General features: G+C 49.4%; 1 protein-coding gene across 11 annotated transcripts in view; it reads right to left on the bottom strand.

Moving 5' to 3' along the window:
* Pcbp3 (poly(rC) binding protein 3) overlaps positions 1-17376 on the bottom strand; it is a 204004-nt gene that overhangs the window by 12937 nt on the left and 173691 nt on the right. For 7 of the 11 annotated variants that reach the window (XM_052744608.1, XM_052744607.1, XM_052744609.1 and 4 more), the window contains 4 exons: positions 15521-15652; positions 14211-14339; positions 11163-11306; positions 7900-7941 (listed from right to left, as the gene is read on the bottom strand). In XM_052744608.1, coding sequence (XP_052600568.1) covers positions 7900-7941; positions 11163-11306; positions 14211-14339; positions 15521-15652 — 447 coding nt within the window. The remainder of the gene's footprint in view (positions 1-7899; positions 7942-11162; positions 11307-14210; positions 14340-15520; positions 15653-17376) is intronic. The other 4 variants (XM_052744614.1, XM_052744615.1, XM_052744610.1 and 1 more) reach the window with 1 other exon arrangement.

Below are 17376 nucleotides of genomic sequence, written 5' to 3'. Positions count from 1 at the left end.
TTGTAATGCATTCTATATTTTGATATTAACATGAGATCTTGGGGACAAATAAGAAAGGGAAGGTTATGACTTAACAGTGATATTTTTGTGTGTCAAGTTGACAAGGAGTAGTTTGTGTCGGTTAGTTTTTATTGTCAACTTGACACAACCTAGAGTCATCTGTGAGGAGGCAATCTCCATTGAGGAAGTGTCCAGCTTAGACTGGCCTGTGGCCAGATCTGGAAGAGATTATCTTGACTGATGACCGATGTGGGAGGGCCCAGCCCATGGGCACCATCTCTAGGCAGATGCGACTGGGCTATACAAGAAAGTTAGCTGAACATGAGCCAGTAAGCAGCATTCTTCCATGGTTTCTATTTCAGTCTCTGCCCTGATTTTCCTCACTGATGGACTGTGAACTGGAAATATAAGCCAAATAAACCCTTTCCTCCAAATTATTGAGGAGGGACATACAGGAAGGAGCAAGAGAAGAAAGGCAGGCATCCAGCAGACAGGGAAGAGGCAAGCTGTCACAGTGTAGGAACTCCTGACTCTCTCCACGTTAAGGGTGCTGGAGGATGCAGAACATAGACAAGTGCTCATAAGTTTGCAGCTCAGTGAGCCACGAGGAAAGGAAGGCGGTGAACCCACCACTCGGGCGGATGCACCTACTAATCTGCACTTGGGGTAAAGAGTTGTGTCTTTTGCCCAATTTTCAAACAGGGTTAGTTGCTGATTCGCTGCTGCACAGACCTCTCCAATGTTCCTCTTGAGAGGTGACATTCTATCAGCACCCCCAACTCTAGTCTGTGTTTGTATTTTCTCTCTGAAACCCTTCCCTGACCAGGGAACAAGAGACAGACATTTTCCTGTGTAGTTTTTCCTAACCTGCCACCCTTTTCCTCCTGTGGAGTTCTTGATGCATGAGGCTGTCATGAAGAACCATTGTGGATGACTCACCATTGGGAAGTATTTGAAGATGGCCTTTCTCTTTTGAGAGTGTAGTGAAAGCCAGCCAGGACAGGTGTCCTTGCCCTAGCACCTTCAGACCTGGACTGTCTAGAGATCAACAGTCCTGTCCGGCTCTCAGCTTGTCTTTGGACCCAAACTGCACTGTCCATTACTGTAACCCTACAGTAAATCTTTGTATTTACAAGGGCAAATCCCTTAATCATTCATGTTCCTTCATGAGTCCTTCATGATTTCAGGCCTGTGTTCATTCATTCAACATTTAAAACAATGTATTTCCTCAGAAGGCCTTTTGGGGGTCCGGATTTTCACTGCACGTGTTCATCAATCCGGGAAGAACTGGCTCTTTGCAATTGTTTCTCTCCTCGAATACAATGTATCTCTTCACTTAATGGAATCTCTTTGTTGGAACTTTCAACAAAAGCAGGGGTTTTGTTGGTTTGGTTTGGCTTGGCTTGGTTTTTTGAGACAAGGTTTCTCTGTGTAGTCCTGGCTGTCCTGGAACTCACTCAGTAAATCAGGCTGGCCTTGAACTCAGGGATCTGTGTGTCTCTGCCTCCAGAGTGCTGGGCAAAAAGACAGTTTTTTGTTTGTTTGATTTTAGACATGGTCTCACTTTGTAGCTATAGCTGGCCTGGAATTCACTGGGTAGACCAGCCTCCACCGTGAAGTCACAGAGACCTGCCTGCCTCTGCCCCCTACTCTCCATCCTCCCCCGGCCCCAGTGTTAAGGGCAGATTTTTCTTCAAAGCTGCCTTTCCTTATCATTTCACCTTAAGTACTTTATGCTAAGAGTATGGCCTATATGATTCCAGATGCTGAAATCTGCTTCATGGTCAGGTATATGAACAAATTTGGCAACGATTTTTAGGAATTCTACAGCTGTGCTGGGCATAGTATTGTGCATGGCAATCATATCAGGATCATACACTTGACCTGTCCCTCACTGAGAGAGGATTTGCTGGGACTCCTCTGTGGTGGTGGTCAAACTCTCCAGGTTTCTTTTGATGGGCATCTAAAAAATGGGGCTTCTCATGTTCAGGTGTGCCTCTTGAAAGAACATAAGCAAATTATAAAACTGGAGAAATTTCATTTATCTGTTTAGCTTAAAAATATACATAGTCTGACAGCCTTGGAGTCTTATTTTAAACTGGAATTTTTAGTTTTTATTTTCTGCCATTTTATTTGATACTTCTTAATTGTCCTGCTTTTCTAGGGACTTCCTTTTTTCTCACTTTTCAACTTTTGGATTACTGTCCCCTCATCCATTTTCTTCTCTATCACCAGTGTTATGCAACTTACTCCTCTTCTGTTGGTGGTCACTTTAGGTTTTTAACTCAACATAGGCATTTAAGTTTTAAATCCTCTATCTTAACCCTCTAGTTGCTAGAGTCCAGTGGGATGGTACAGTGAGTGACCCGACCGTTATTTTAACCCCTCTCATCCACATCCTAATCTTTTTTTTGTTTTGTTTTGTTTTTCGAGACACGGTTTCTCTGTGTAGCTTTGCGCCTTTCCTGGAACTCACTCTGTAGCCCAGGCTGGCCTCGAACTCACAGAGATCCGCCTGGCTCTGCCTCCCGAGTGCTGGGATTAAAGGCGTGCGCCACCACCGCCCGGCCCACATCCTAATCTTGTAGATGCCTGTCTCCTTGTACCCTGGTACTGAGGATTGTGCCTGGGCCTTGTACGTGCGAAGCAATACTCTACCACTACACCACATCCTCAGCAGATGTGCTATTATACTTCTATGCCTTTAATTCTGTTGTGCTAGTCCTGTCAACTACAAAGCACCAATAGCACTCAAACACCTACTATTTTCTTTGCTCGCCATTCCTGACAGTTTCAGCTTCTTCCTGAATGGCATGCATCAGGAGGCTGTTGCTCTGGCCTGTGGCTTCTGTTTTTCTACAAATGGCTATACTGAAGTTCTTCCCCCGGTCAGACTCTAGGACGGTGGCACTTTCTGTCACTCGGCCACCATCTCTGGCTGCCCGAGTCTGGTGAGAAGGCGACAGCATTCCTCGCTGCTCTTCCTTTGCTATGTTCTTATTCTTGCAGTCGTCTCTGGGGTTTGACTTTGGCCTTTGATGTTAACACGTGGTTTTAATTTATTTCTACAATGAATGGGATTGATTTTGTCTATCCATGTGGGCTTGGGAGGATGAGGCACTGGTTGGCTCAGCAGTGAAGGGTCCAAAAAGGTGATGAGGGAGGGGCAGAAAAGGCCACCTGAGCCTTCAGTTTTGTGAGGCCCACTGTAGTTGCCCTGCCCACTGAGAGCCATGTTCCAAGATGGGAAGAGTCAAAGGCATGGTGGCAGCTGATGGCCATGGAGTGCTGTTAGCTCCTTCCTTTCTCTCTATCAGTAGGAAGGGTCTTGTCACCCACTCACAGGGCTGTGGAGGGAGATACTGAACAAGGAGGGGAGGAAAGCATGCAGGCAGCTGGGCACCACTCTGCTGTGCCTAGAACCACCACTCTGTCCATCATGACGGCAGGCATTCTGTCCCAGAAGTTACCATCACCTCAAACGCCAGGACGAAGGGCATTTCCAATGCAGCTACATGCCTCTACACTTACAAGATGTACTAACTAAAGAACAAACACCTTAGTGGGGTCCTTAATGGTTGCGGCAGACACGTGGAATGCCACTTCTGCCACTCCCTCTCAGTGATCCTTCTCAAGAGGATCTCTAAGACTATCCTCTTCCGTGATGTGAGGCTGATGGCCCTGAGGTCCACTTCACAGGCTGGTTCAAGGTGCAGGTTAGAGCACAGACCCCGTGAGCGTGTCGAGTGAGGATGGAGTACAGAGACGTACTCTGTCAATACCCTCATGCTGCCATTCTCATGTTCGTGTGCTCTCAGCACTCCTTTAACTAAGGGGGATGCTGAGGAAGGGATGCCTTGGAAGCTGAAGATGAGGAGGAGATTCATACCTAGGAGGGTAGCTTTCAAGTTCACTATGGACGGTCCTGACCTAGGATGTTCTTGTGCACCAAGAGAAACTACCGGGAATTTGATCCTTTTATGAATTAGTAACAGATGATCCATACTCTCTTATGCTGGGTAGCAGTAATGAACTGCAGCTCCCCAGCAGTCCTTCAATCCCTAGGGGAAGGAGCTGACATCAGTGCAGCGTGACCACATGGAATGTTCCCTCTGTTAGGGATAGTCACATATTTTTCAACTTAGGATGCTTTCAACTTTTAATGGCTTTATCAGGGGACATGACTCCATGTAAACTGAGACCACCTGTGATTTTCTCCAGAGGAAACTAGTTCCCTCTTGGTGTGATTGTGCTGATGCAAGGGAAGCGACAGAAACACAGACGTGAGGGACCAAGCGGTCCACCCCATTGCTCACTTGTCTGTCCAGGTTCTGTGTGCCTTCTGCGTCACTCCTGTGTCCCAGGACATGGTGATGTCTCCCTTTTTTATTTCTGAAACCGCACCTGACTGATGCTTACGGGATGCAAAGGTGCCTAGACGCTTTCCACGGCTATGGAGCAGAGAACTAGATGCAAAAGATCGATGACGGACACAAAGCTGCTGAGTGGCTATTCTAGAGAAATAGACTGCAGGCACTTTCTAAGGCTGCACAGAGGCCATCTGAGAGAAGCGAATGTAAAGGTAGATGAGCACTTCACAAGGCTTCAGTGTACAGAGAATTGTACTGGACTATGCTGGGCATGCTGCCAAAGAGTTTCTGCAGTTCTGGACTGTGTCTTGGAGTCTTAAGAGCACAGAAAGCATCCAGAGTCCTAAGTAAACCTAGCCTAAGTGGCATGCAGGAACTGTAGGAGACAGGGTTGGCAGGTGAGTGGATTTCTACATAAGAGTCAATTTGAAGCATTGCTTAAAAATGGGGCCTGGAAAAGGCGCATGTTCTCATCTAGACAAGGCATAGTCAGACCTTAGGAATGACTCTCCTGATAGTTTCCATGTCTGATTTGTGGGTCTGCATATTCAGGTAATTAAGTAGCTATATGATAACTACCACTGCAGTTGAGATAAACTTTGTATTCAATTACACTACAAAGCAATTCACATTTTCCAACAGCCATATTTGCATTCTAAGAAATTTAAGCTTTAAAAAAATCTTCCGTAGTACTTGGCCCAGATAAAAATCATCCTGGCCTTCATTACCCACGTCACTGCTGAATGGTCATTTTATTAATCATCCTGGCCTTCATTACCCATGTCACTGAATGGTCATTTTATTAATCATCCTGGCCTTCATTACCCACGTCACTGAATGGTCATTTTATTTTTCTTTTATGTGGATCACCTGAAGTCTTCAATTTTGTATGTGATAGAAAGGCACTTTTAGAAGTTGCACTTTTTGCTCACAATATAATCTTGCCATAGAAAATAGACTAACACCCATAGGAAAAGCTGCCTCATGATGAATAGCCAAGATACTAGATCATTCTAGTTGTTCTAATGAGATACCTTAGAATGGGCAACTTGTCAACAACATAAATTTGCTGCTCCCAAACATGGAAGCTGGATGTCTAAGATCAAGGTGCCAGAAAGTTGTGTGTGGTAAGGGACCAGCTCATTTTCAGAATGGCACCTCAAGTGCTATGTCCTTACATGCTAAAAGAGATAAAAGGGGAAGTCAGTTCCTTAGATGCTTTATAAGTGCATCAATCACTCATGAGGCAGCACCTCAAAGACCCAACTAGTTCATGGAGACCTTGCCTCCTAATACTAACACCTTTGGGATTAGGTTTGAATATATGAGCGTCAAAAAGACATATACATCCAAACCACATCATCAAGTACTTCAGATCTCACAGCACACAGGAGGTAATAGCAATGGTTGTATACTAGTTTAAATTAAGCTGCATAATCTATACATCTAAAATACTTATAAGATATCCTGAGAAATCTCTAAGACCGACACGGAATCAACCAGAAAAACCAACCATGCTCTGTCTCTTGCACACATGCCTCACTGGTCTGAAATATGCTCCACCACCTCCAGTGTCTACACTGCCCAAGGAATGGAGAGCCTCAGTTTCCTACAGAAAACCCACAAGACACCCTTAGGTCATCCTTGAACATCTGGCTTTGCTGGGTAAATACTGATAAGCCTGAATCTAGTTCTCCAAAAGCCTTCGAGAGGGGTACTAATGCTTCCCTTTCAGTCTAGGGCTTCAGTGAATTCTAAAAGCCTGCCTGCCTTTCAAGTCTCCATCAGAACATGTGTCTTTCTACATGGGTGGAAATGCCTGCCTCAGCATCACAAGAAGACTGGGCCATCCTGGAAGTTATTTCCTGGCCCTGCCTGATCCCTTTATTCATTTCTGTAACCCACCCACAATGGTCCCCCTTTGTCTGTAATGAGTTCATAGGCTCTACTTCTACTTAGCATTGCCAACTGAAGACAGAATGAGCAGAGCCACAGTGGTATAGTCTGCTCAGGGTGAATGTGCTAGTGGGTGCCTGACGGCCCACAGCCTCGTCATGGAAGTAGTCAAGGGCACATGTGTCTGCTATGATGAGCAGAGAGAGAGACTATGAATTCAGACATAGCAGTAGTGGCCAGTCTATGACCAGGAACCACAAAACGTGGCCTTGTGGGTATGGCCATGCCTGGGCAGGGATTTTTCAACCCATGTTTCTCTACTGTTTGTGTGTTGCTTTATCAAAAGGAAAAAAAAAACCAGCATGTATTTTTCACTACAGGATTCCAGTGAATCCATATTTCAGATACTTAATTAATTTTTAAGACCCCCTTGTGCCCTGCCTGCAAATCTTTCCCTGACACACATCTATCTCCGGTCCCACTCAAAGGTCAAGGTCTACATAAGAATGGCAGCACGGTTAGTTCCCCTGCCAGTGCTGGAGTATCTCAGGGCACTGAGCAGTGCACACATGGAGTGTCCTAAGGGGAGCTGCTAAACCCAGCAAATGTTCAAACCAGGTTGAGAAGAGCTAGCTCTGGCTGGAAATATAGTTATGCGGTAGAGTACTTGACTGGCATGCTTGAGGTCCCAACGCTATGAGGCTGGCCATCTTTCCACCCTCCTGCTTTCTCCCCTCTCTCTCATCTTCCCCAGCATCTCTAAGGTCCCTAAAGAGTGACCTTCTCTCATGGCTGCTGCCCATTATCTCTTGGCCCCTACAGGCTCAGTGTCACCGTCACTCAAGTGGCCCCTGGTCTCCCTTTTGTCCTCAGCTCTCCTCTGGAGGTGAGTCAAGAGGCAGACTCAGACTCCCTCTGTCCCCCACAGGCTCCATCGGGAGGTTTCTAATCTTCCAAATACAGACCATACACTCATACTGTCATGCCACCAGGAGATATCTGAATAGACCCAGGCCAAAGAACAGGTGATAGGTCCCACTAGAGAGGCGTAGGTTCAAGCCCAGGAGTCCACTTCCACATTCGGCATCTTACTAACTATGGAAGAAGCAAAAGCCTTTTTTTGTTTTCTCTCTCAGCACTTAGGCCTTATACATGGGTAAAATCCATGCTTCAATTTGGGCTCTTCGAAGGGCAAGTTTGGCTTGCCCAGGTACATTTAATGGCCTTTTTAGGACACCTTCGCAGAATAGTCTGATGATGTCACCTGACTTAAGTGCACAGGAAGTGCTTGCCCACCCAGGCCACAGGTGGTAAGCTACACTCTGCCAGGCCAGCATTTAGCACCCACATTGTGGGGGTGGGTAGGACCATAAAAGGCTAGGCCTGTGTGTGGGAGGGAAGCCCTGGACTGTAGCAATTTAACATCAGGCCAAGTCCTCAACACAAGCAAGAATTAGTGCTAAGAGGTTAAAAAGTTATCCAAGGTCATATGGATACAACAGATGTCAGAGACACGGAGAAAACTGATTAATATTATTGTGTAATATTAATATTAGTAGCAATTGACAGCAACATGCAGGAAGGTACACAGTAATGAAGAGAAGGCTAGGGGAAAGACAGAGTGAAAACTCACATCTGGGTGGGGGATGGCGTACTGTCCCTGGATTGTGTAGGCCTGGAGAAGAGAGGGAGAAAGAGAGAGACAGTCAGCTTGTCAGCCACTGGTGACCCACCCTAGGATGATAAGAGCCTTCTGGGGACAGTGTTCTCCATCAATGTACATCTTCACCTGCCCTTGTTTGCTTAAGATGGAAACGAGGAGTCTCAATTACAACTGGCGAGTCCTGGGAAGCTGCCCCCTCCCTGAGCTGTGGCCAGCTACTGTTTCTAACCCTGATTTCCTCAAACTTTCTTAAAATTGTAAACCTACAGATAACCCAGTTAACCCCCCAGTAAGAGGGCTACTGATTATCAGCCATCAGAGCAAATACTTGTGGGGCAAGATTTAGCCTCTGAGATATTCGAATGACAACAGAAGTTTTGAAAGTGACCAGAACAAGTTTGGCCAAAGCTGTACTAACAAATAGGTCAGACTCAGTCACAGAACTGACCCAGTTTGTTTTTATTACCAAATTTTACATCGTCTCTTTGCATAGGGAGCACCCCTCTCTGAAGGCCAGTGTGGTTTCCCCAAGGCTCCTTTAGTTTCGTCATTTCCCTTGCCTCACATCTGTGACTGTGCCAAGCACAGCTCCTCCCAAGCCTCACCCTGCAACCCCAGGAGAGCAGAGCCCTCAACAGTCCCTTCAGCTAATGATGCCCTTTGGCAACCCAGACAACAGACAGACAACACAGTCAAGGGAGGGTAGGACGACAGACAACTGTCTGGCTTCGGACAGGGCTGTGTCATCCTGGTGGAGGCACAGATGTAAGGACATGGCTTCCATCCCCTGGCTGGTCTAGACCTGTGACCACCCTTGAGGTCTCTGGGCATCTGAGAGGGTTACTTCTGGGGATCATGTGTCACTTCTATGGACCCAGACCCTCCCACAATTCTTTTGTAAATGTGCTAAGAGTTCTTGTCACAACCAAACTCAGGAGCTCAAAGCCATGTGACCACCTAACAGGGACCCAGCCATGGGGCAGCTTTGAAATAGACACAGTTCCAGCACAAACAAAGTCTGTTCTGGGCCAGCCTGGCTGTACGAGCAGAGGAAGAAAAAGAACCTGATCAGATACGGCAGTTTCATGGAGAAAGAGACAAGCAACTGCTCTGTGGAGCGGGACTGGGATGCAGTCGTGGCTTTTGGAAAACTGCTGCCAGGAATGATCTCCCAGGTGTTACTGAGGGAGCGTCACTCAGGGAAGGGACATGCTATCATCCTGGCCAGGCCTGTCGTTCTCCCAGCCCTGTATGTCTGAGCGGAACCCAGGAGCTCAGCCTAGGTGACAGTTGACTCTGGGTTAGTGTCTGGCAGCTTTCCCTCCCCTGATGTGGTTGTCACGTGTCTCAGTACGGTCTACCTGGGGAGTTCAGTTTGGCCAGTAAGTAACAGCAGCTGCAGAGTCAGCTGCTGAGGAGTCTAGGTCTCGCCATCTGTCCTACCTTAAGTGTCAGAGACCTAGGCAGCCTCTTCTGGGATCTACCCCAAGTCTTGGACCCGTGGGGTGGAATCCTGGAGGGGGCCTACCCAGAGCTAATTTACATATTGACTTCTGAGTTTGTGTTTTGGCTTTCCTATTAGATTGCTTCCTCACAGGATGACTCTCATATGAGTCTGTCACCTACGTATAGCTAAGGCAATCAAGGCCAGACCAGACAGTCCCAAGGGAATGGTGACTGGTTTTAAAAGGCTAACACTATCGGGGATAAACATAATATCACAGTGACCTTCACTGCTGTGACTGGAGTAGTGGGTACTAGGGACTGTTTTATAGGTGAATGGGGCCCAGTGATCCTGGTCATGATCCATCCTGTAGTGGTTCTGCCCTTGGAACTGGGGCTGTGACTCCATGCCACATAGTTTTCATTTGGATAGGGGCCTTCTGAATAAAATTCCACATTTCATTCTATGGAGTTATTGTGGATTTGACAGAGATATAGTTCACACTGGTTACTGACCTGTCAGCTAGCCATGAATCTGGGGAAAACAATGGAGACAAGCTTTGCTGAGCTTGGCAATGGGCTGTGTGAACATATCTCTGATGTCAGCATGGTCTAAAGTACTGCCCTAAGCCTCAGTGGCTATGAGGCTGGCAAGACCTGCTGTACAGCGGGATGTGTCACATGCTGGGTCTGTATCAGAGCACAGGACTCTCTGTCAACAGCAGGGCAGACCTGAGTCAGGAGACTGTGTGTGCATGCATGCATGCACATGCACACATACGTACATATGTAAAATAAGGGAGCTGGGACGGAGATGGGGGCAACAGGTCTGACCCACACATGCTCCTGCTGTTCTGCAGAAAGATACAGTAAGACTCCTTTATAATGTGAGAAGGATGAGCAAACGGTTCTCTTGCCTTTCTTTCTCTTTTTGAGCACTAACGTCAAACCCCGTGTCTATTCTGCCAGCTGGGTCGCCTATGGGTCTCTGACTTAACTCTCCCTTGAACAAAGACACACATCGCGGCCGACAGGACACAGAGCTCTTCTGGGCACACCCCTGGCTGTCCGTGTTCAAGTCAGCTGTGTGGATGGGTCTCGTGGACATAATAAGGTGGGCACCTGAGCTTTGGTGAGCATGTAAGGAAGTCAGACAGGGGCCTTCTCCAGTCTCTCTCCCCTTCCTGGCCAGCACTGCCCACAGAATAAGCCATTCCCCATCCTGCCTTCCACCCCCCTTCTCTAGGCCACAGATGTCAGCCACTAAATCCTCAAGGATGGGTTTGTAAATGTGGTCTCTACCTGGAAGAATGCCTACTTAGGCAGACAAGGGATAGCAGGGATGAGCCCAGCCACAGTGGGACATGGGCTAGCCTGGGGTCATTCATCTCCTCACAGGGAGATACCTGCCACTCCCTGAGTGTATGGTAAGGTCTTGGATGTGCTTTAGGAAAATGGAACCCTGGTTCCCATAGCTCTAGAGGATTCAAACACAAGCCATGGTCACCCAGAATGTTTCTGCCCACTAACTACCTAAGCTGCCCAGCGACATGCACAGAGGAGGTTTGGCAGGCATTATTAGGCAACACCTAAATTTGCCTCGGTCTGCAGGTCTCTCCTGTCTCAGTCAGGGATCTCACTGGGAAATGTGATCAAGGGATGTAGCTGTGAGCTGCAGCTGTGCCTCCCCAGGCCCCCACCCACTGCCTGGTGTGAGCCGGAGAGCTCTGTGTCCATCGCAGGGTGGGAGACGTGCACGTGAGAAGGCGAGAAAACCTGAGTGCACTAACGGGCAGCGGCGGGTGCTGCAGTAAAAGGCTGAGGTTGGCAGTGGAGGCCGCGAGCGGGTCGGCTCTTACCTGACCACCTGCAAAAATGACAGGGGTGGAGGCGGGCTTTGGGCGGTAGGGAATGGTGGCACCTTTCGGTGGGGACTAGGAAAAGGGACAGGAGAGGGAGAGAGCGGTTAGAACAGCTTTGCGGTTAGCCTTGGGCTGCCTTCCCACCCCCACCCCCTCTGTGGGACCCCCAGAGGCCACAACAGTGAGGGGAGGGGACATCCAGGGACATCAAAAGGAGATGACCCTGCCGCCCTCAGCACACTGAGGCAGGCCGGATTCTCCATCTTCGCTGCCTTCTTCCTTGGGATGGACGTTTCTTTCCCCAGGCCTGCACCGCCTGCTCCCATCCTCAACAGACCCCGTGGCTAGCCAGGCAGGAGCCGGGTACCACTGGTGTGCCAAGGGAGGTGGACCACCTGCTTGCTGGGAAGGGACTGCTAGCAGCTGTCCCCACAGGCTGTGCATGCCACCCTCCCTGCTGCCACCCTCTCCTCCTTGTACGGTCCCACGGGGGTCCGAAGTTAGACATGGCAGTGACTTCACGGAGGAGCAGCTTCCATCCTCTGATGGAAAATGCCAACCTTGAGCACAGCTGACATTGGGAACTGATGTCGAGCAACCCAAGTTCTCTGCTTATCCTATAGCAGTGGTTACTAGAGCGGCTTAGAATCCTTCTGTTTCCCCAGAGGTCCAATGAGATCCCACAATGACGAAGTCTGCTGTAATTTTCCTTGACTACCCTTGGGTCCAGATACAGGCTCGCTCTTAGCAATGTGGCCATTGTTTTTAGCAGGTGCTTTGTTACAGCAACAAGTAACTATCTCACAGGCCAACCCTGCAAGGACAATGACCACAGCGTACCAGAGCCTCTGAGGGTGTGACCTTGGAGTATTTCTTAGCCTGAAGCTGACAGTAGTTGGCGAAGGACGCAGTCTGAGCTGGCCCTTGGGAATGCCCATATTCCCCATCGCTGGGGTCCTAAAAAATGCCTCCTAGAGCCTCTGTGTAAACCTGGCTTGCTGAGAAAGCTTGCTGAGGCTTCCCGGACAGACGGCAGGTCTGTGGTACAGGATTATGCCAAGAGCTCCCATGTATCCAGCACGTACTGTAGCTGTACATTGCTTCTGCCAAGTACTCCAGATACTAGCAGCATCATTCCCTGTGCTCCAGGCTGCTTCCCTCCCGACACAGGAGCCCCCTGTGCCCAGTCAGAAGGCCCAGTTTCATTTTCACCCGTCTTTAGAAGAGTGACCTTCTGGGCTTAGACCGTCAACATCCTCAGGTAGGCAAGGCACACAGGCTGTTCTCGAGGGTGCAGGAGGCACCAGAGTTGGAGGTAGGAGGTCCATAAAGGCAACACTTGCTTTCGTTGTAGACTTCACCCAAGCACATTTGCCGGGGTACACCCCTTAAGCAAGCTTGAAAGGCCTTTGATTGACGAGTAGGGTCTAGGATCCATCTTTTGCCTTTTCCTAGCTGTTCTTCGGGTAGAAATGAGGCTGTTTTCACTGTGAGGTCTTCTTTCCTGGTGAGTGGGTCACTCCCTTCAGCTTCTGGAAACCGTATCATGCAAAGCAGAGTAGGGTGTCCCTGTCAGGTCAGTCTCCACTGCTGACTTCCACAGTGTGCTTGGCCATGGTTTCTCTTACACTGTCTAGAGACGTGAGTTCTGACACACCGCCCCAGACTTTGGTCCCACTCTTTAGCCTGGAAGTCTGCCAGGAACTTCTGACAAGGACACATATTCTGTCCTGAGCAGTGGGCAGTCGGGCCCCGAGGTCCACTGCAGAACCGACGGCTACCATCACTCACGGCCACTCCAAGGTTGCCACTGAGCTCAGCACGTGCTTCTCCCTGCTTGGTGCAGGTGACAGTACAAAGAGCTGCGAGTCCTTAGTCACGATCCCCAGCCTCTGGGCTCCTGTGATGGGACCATCCTATCCCTTGACCAGTGTGTGTGTGTGTGTGTGTGGGGTGGGGGGGATGGGGGACGACACACTGCATGTGAATAACACTTTGAAAAATATCTTTACCTTCACAAAAAATTCTTTAGGGAAACAAAACTATGCAAACATTTAAAAAAAAAAAAAAAGCCGGGCGGTGGTGGCGCACGCCTTTAATCCCAGCACTCGGGAGGCAGAGCCAGGCGGATCTCTGTGAGTTCGAGGCCAGCCTGGTCTCCAAAGCAAGTTCCAGGAAAGGCGCAAAGCTACACAGAGAAACCCTGTCTCGAAAAAACCAAAAAAAAAAAAAAAAAAACCCCAAAAAAAAAAAGAGTTAAATGTGAGCTTTGACCACATTGTCAATTACACAGAGCAGATGATCCAGCAGCTGATTAGCGGAGTTAGTTCTGTGGAGACGTGGTAGTGGCCTCTGCTTGGGCTCCAAACGGTGAAAGGTCCTCTTTGGAGAAGGGTCACAGAAGTAGCTTGAGGGAAGACCACAGTGCAGAAGCTGCTGTGAAGTCTGCTCCACCCTTGCCTGGAACTTAAGGAGGCTGTGCCTGCCCACCAGCTCCTCCTTTCTTCCGTCTTACCCCTCTGTTCCCATATCTTTCTTTTCACATTGTATTTTCCTGGGTCTGTCCAAGTCCTACCGTGAGTGTGGGACAGTTGTTCTCTTCAAGTCTGCAGACCTATAGGCCCGTCGTGGTGCATGGCCCGACAGGCAGGAGACTTCCTCTTCCACTTCACCACGCCTGCCTCTGTCTGCTCAGAGTGGTTACCACTTCCACGGTGGAAACCTCATGATCTGCCCCCACCTGCCCCCCCCATGCTCTCCCACTCACATCCAGACAATGCCCACAGGCTACCATCAGGTGACACTTTCCAGGGTGTCCCTTCAGCTCATGCCTGCACCCCAAGTGACTACATGACCCCTCAGGTCAACTGAGGCCCAGGAGCCTTAGTGACAAAGCTAGAGTCACACAGAGAGTGACCTTGGCATTGAGCAAGGCAGGCAGGCGACATGTGTTGGCCCACGACGTTCATACTGTACCTCCAGCATGACCACACAGATCTGCTTCACACACTGGATGATGGCATCTGGGGTCCCTGAGATAGTCACTGCCCGCTCTGTCGAGTTGGGCAGCATGTCACCCGCCACCTGGACCTGAGCACCTGTGGACTGCAGAGAAGGGTCATTGGAAGGAGAACAGCAGATTGTGAGAAGGAACATGTACAGGAGGAACAGCACTTCCAGCTCTTGAGGATGCATTCAGGGTGGTCTACACCATGAAAACCCTTCATTAGAAACAGGGCCTCAGCTGGTCACAGTGCCCTCCCTCATCTTACCACCTAGATGTCACTTTCCTGTCCCCTCTCCCTTCAATCCTGCCTCTGCACACCTCTTAGTGAGCTCTGACTTCCATTCCAGCCAGTGTGCTGGACAGGAGGCCCTGAATCTATAGAGAAATGTCTACTGGGAAACAGGAGTGCTCTTTCTAGCACCGAGAATTCTTCCTCCATGGAAGTAGGTCACATGGAGGTCAGGGAGCCTGAGTCTGGGATTTGCCTGATCTTGATGTCTGGCTACCACATACATTAAGTGACTACTTGGAGCCTCAGGACAAATGAGGCACACAAACCTTAGTGACAATGTCAGGGAGTCACATGCACAATGAACCTGGCATCTTCTAAGTCACAGAAGAGGACAGGAAGGAATCAAGAAGGGGTGGCTGCCCTCCTGCTTAAGGGAAGGACTTGGGGGCCTAGCAAGCGCAAGGCCCTGGGTTCGGTCCTCAGCTCGGGGGGGGGGGGGGGAGAGAAGGACTTGGGCCAGGCGTGGTGGTGCACACCTTTAATCCCAGCACTCGGGAGGCAGAGATGGGTGGATCTCTGTGAGTTCGAGGACAGCCAGGGCTACACAGAGAAACCCTGCTCAAAAAACCAAAAGAGCGATCGAGAGAGGGAGGGAGAAGGACTTAGCCTTCCTTAAAGTAACATGTTTTTAATGTCAAACCCGCATCAGGTACAGGCTCTCTTAGTGTCATCCCAGGAGGCGGGACCTGACAGACAAAAGGGCATCTCTCAGGCAGAGTGTGCCTGGAGCCACACAACTTGGATGCTAAAACCTGCCTGTCCAAGGACCTCCACCCCATCTTTGTTCTTGTCCTTGGCAAAGCAGGGCTACTCTTGGCATAGGTCATGGTGTGAACATGTGAATGTGGCAAGGTTCCCCACGTGCCATTTTTCACTGGTGAACTGGACTGTCATGTTTGTACACCAGCTTTGAGCCTTCGGGCTCTGCCGTGTCAGTGCGCACACTTACAGAGTGTGTGGGAGACATGCGACAAGGATGGGCAGTACCTCCCGGATTTCCTTGATTTTAGAGCCACCTTTCCCGATCAAGGACCCGCACTGGCTGGCAGGCACCACTAGTCGCAATGTCACTGGGGGCTTGCTGGTGGCAGGGCTGTTGCTCATGGAATTAATGATGTCCTAGGGAGAAGAAAACAGGCATGTTGGACTCATATTAGTGAGGCGCAGCGGTGTGGCTTAGGAACACTGAGGACATGGATGCAGCATCTGCCTCTACCTGCTTCAATGTACACTGGGAAGAACTCCAGGAGCCTCCCCCACACAGAGAAGGGACGCAGAATGTGGACCTGGCAACCATGGAAACTTCAGAGCCAGGCCAGGCTTAGAGGAACAGGAGATATGGGCCACATGGCGATATGTGCCAATTCCACACATGGATTCATAAGGCTGGGTGGTCAGTGAGTCATAGGGGACTCAGGACAAGGTATAGGGTAAGAAGACACATGATCAGGTCTGACCTCAGCATGAAAATCTACTGGGTATGAGGACTTCGACAGACAGATGTGTGAGGTAGATTTGCCTGGGGTCAGTGAAGAGCAGGTGGGAGGGGGGCACCCCCAAGGGGCGTCAATAGCTGGTCAGATAGAATTGGGAAAGTCCAAGGCCTGTTTACAAGAAAACTCAGAGGAGCCTCTGCATCGGGGCCCGATTACAGAGGAGGCAGCCCGATTTGGTGTAAAGAAGCTGAGAACAACATACACCACCATCCTGGGGAGCCACACCCACACCTCCCCCCTGCTGTCTCTTCCTCATGTCTATCTCCACTTTCTAATTCCCAACTACTCAGAAAGAACAAAACAAAACAACCCTCCCTTTTCCTGGGTGATCACCAGGGAGCCTTGCTTCTGGTGAACCACTGCTCCGGCCCAGATACTTCATCTGCTGCACCAGGGAAAGAGGCTGACCCTATCCCTCCCAGCTCTGCACACACCGCTGCAGCTGCTCCGGCCCAGACACTTCATCTGCTGCACCAGGGAAAGGGGCTAACCCCTGCCCCACCCAGCTCTGCACACACCGCTGCAGCTGCTCCATTTGGGCAGCGTGTTCATCTCTCTCCATTTCCCCTTGTCCTGGACCCAGCCTCTACCCAGGCCGAGTACCCGGAGGCCTCTGTGCCTGCTGCTCAACTCTGCATCTAGACCCACCCTCTTGGGATTGAGCTCTTCTTCTGGTCGTCCCCAGCCTGGGGGCTGATTTTGGTTGGCATCTATGGTAGACTTGGGGCATGACCTCTCATCCCTATGGTGGCTTTGGTGTGACTGCTATGTGCTAGGTTGTCATCGACTAGAAAAGACTGGCTAGCATTTGAAAACATTAGAGACAGATGAGGGCACTTTCAGGCCACGCGTCACCTTTTTAGCAAATGAGAAAGCAAGACTTGGCTCAAGCCCTCTGAACCACTCCCAGTGGGTTTTATACATGGTTTCCTGTCTCCTGGATTGAGGGTGTTTTAGGTACTATATGTGTGTTTCAGGAGGTAACAGAAGCATTTCCTTGCAGAAAGCTATAGCCCTTAAAGTTGCTAAAAATGGCTTGGTTTTATTTAGTTTGGGAGCATACCAACTTTTATACCAAATGTCAGGGCACATGCTTTACAGGAGCCAGTTCTTAAGAACTCTGGAGGGAGTGATCTATTATCAACACCACCTCATTACTGCAGTGTTCTGGGAAGCTGAAAGGATCACTGGTAATTAAAATTACCTTCAGGGCTTGGGGCATAGTTCAGTGACGGCATGTACTTAGAATGTGCAAGGTTCTCAGCTTGATACCTGGCATAAAGCAAGTTTCCAGGATGCCTTGAGATCCTTAGGCCAAAGACAAATTGCTGATTCTATGGCCACACT

Source organism: Peromyscus californicus, unplaced genomic scaffold (genome assembly GCF_007827085.1).
Source record: "Peromyscus californicus insignis strain IS unplaced genomic scaffold, ASM782708v3 Scaffold_19__1_contigs__length_69161282, whole genome shotgun sequence".
Classification (NCBI taxonomy): domain Eukaryota; kingdom Metazoa; phylum Chordata; class Mammalia; order Rodentia; family Cricetidae; genus Peromyscus; species Peromyscus californicus.
The sequence above is the reverse complement of the archived record's forward strand: the minus strand, read 5'-3'. Positions and strand labels throughout refer to the sequence as shown.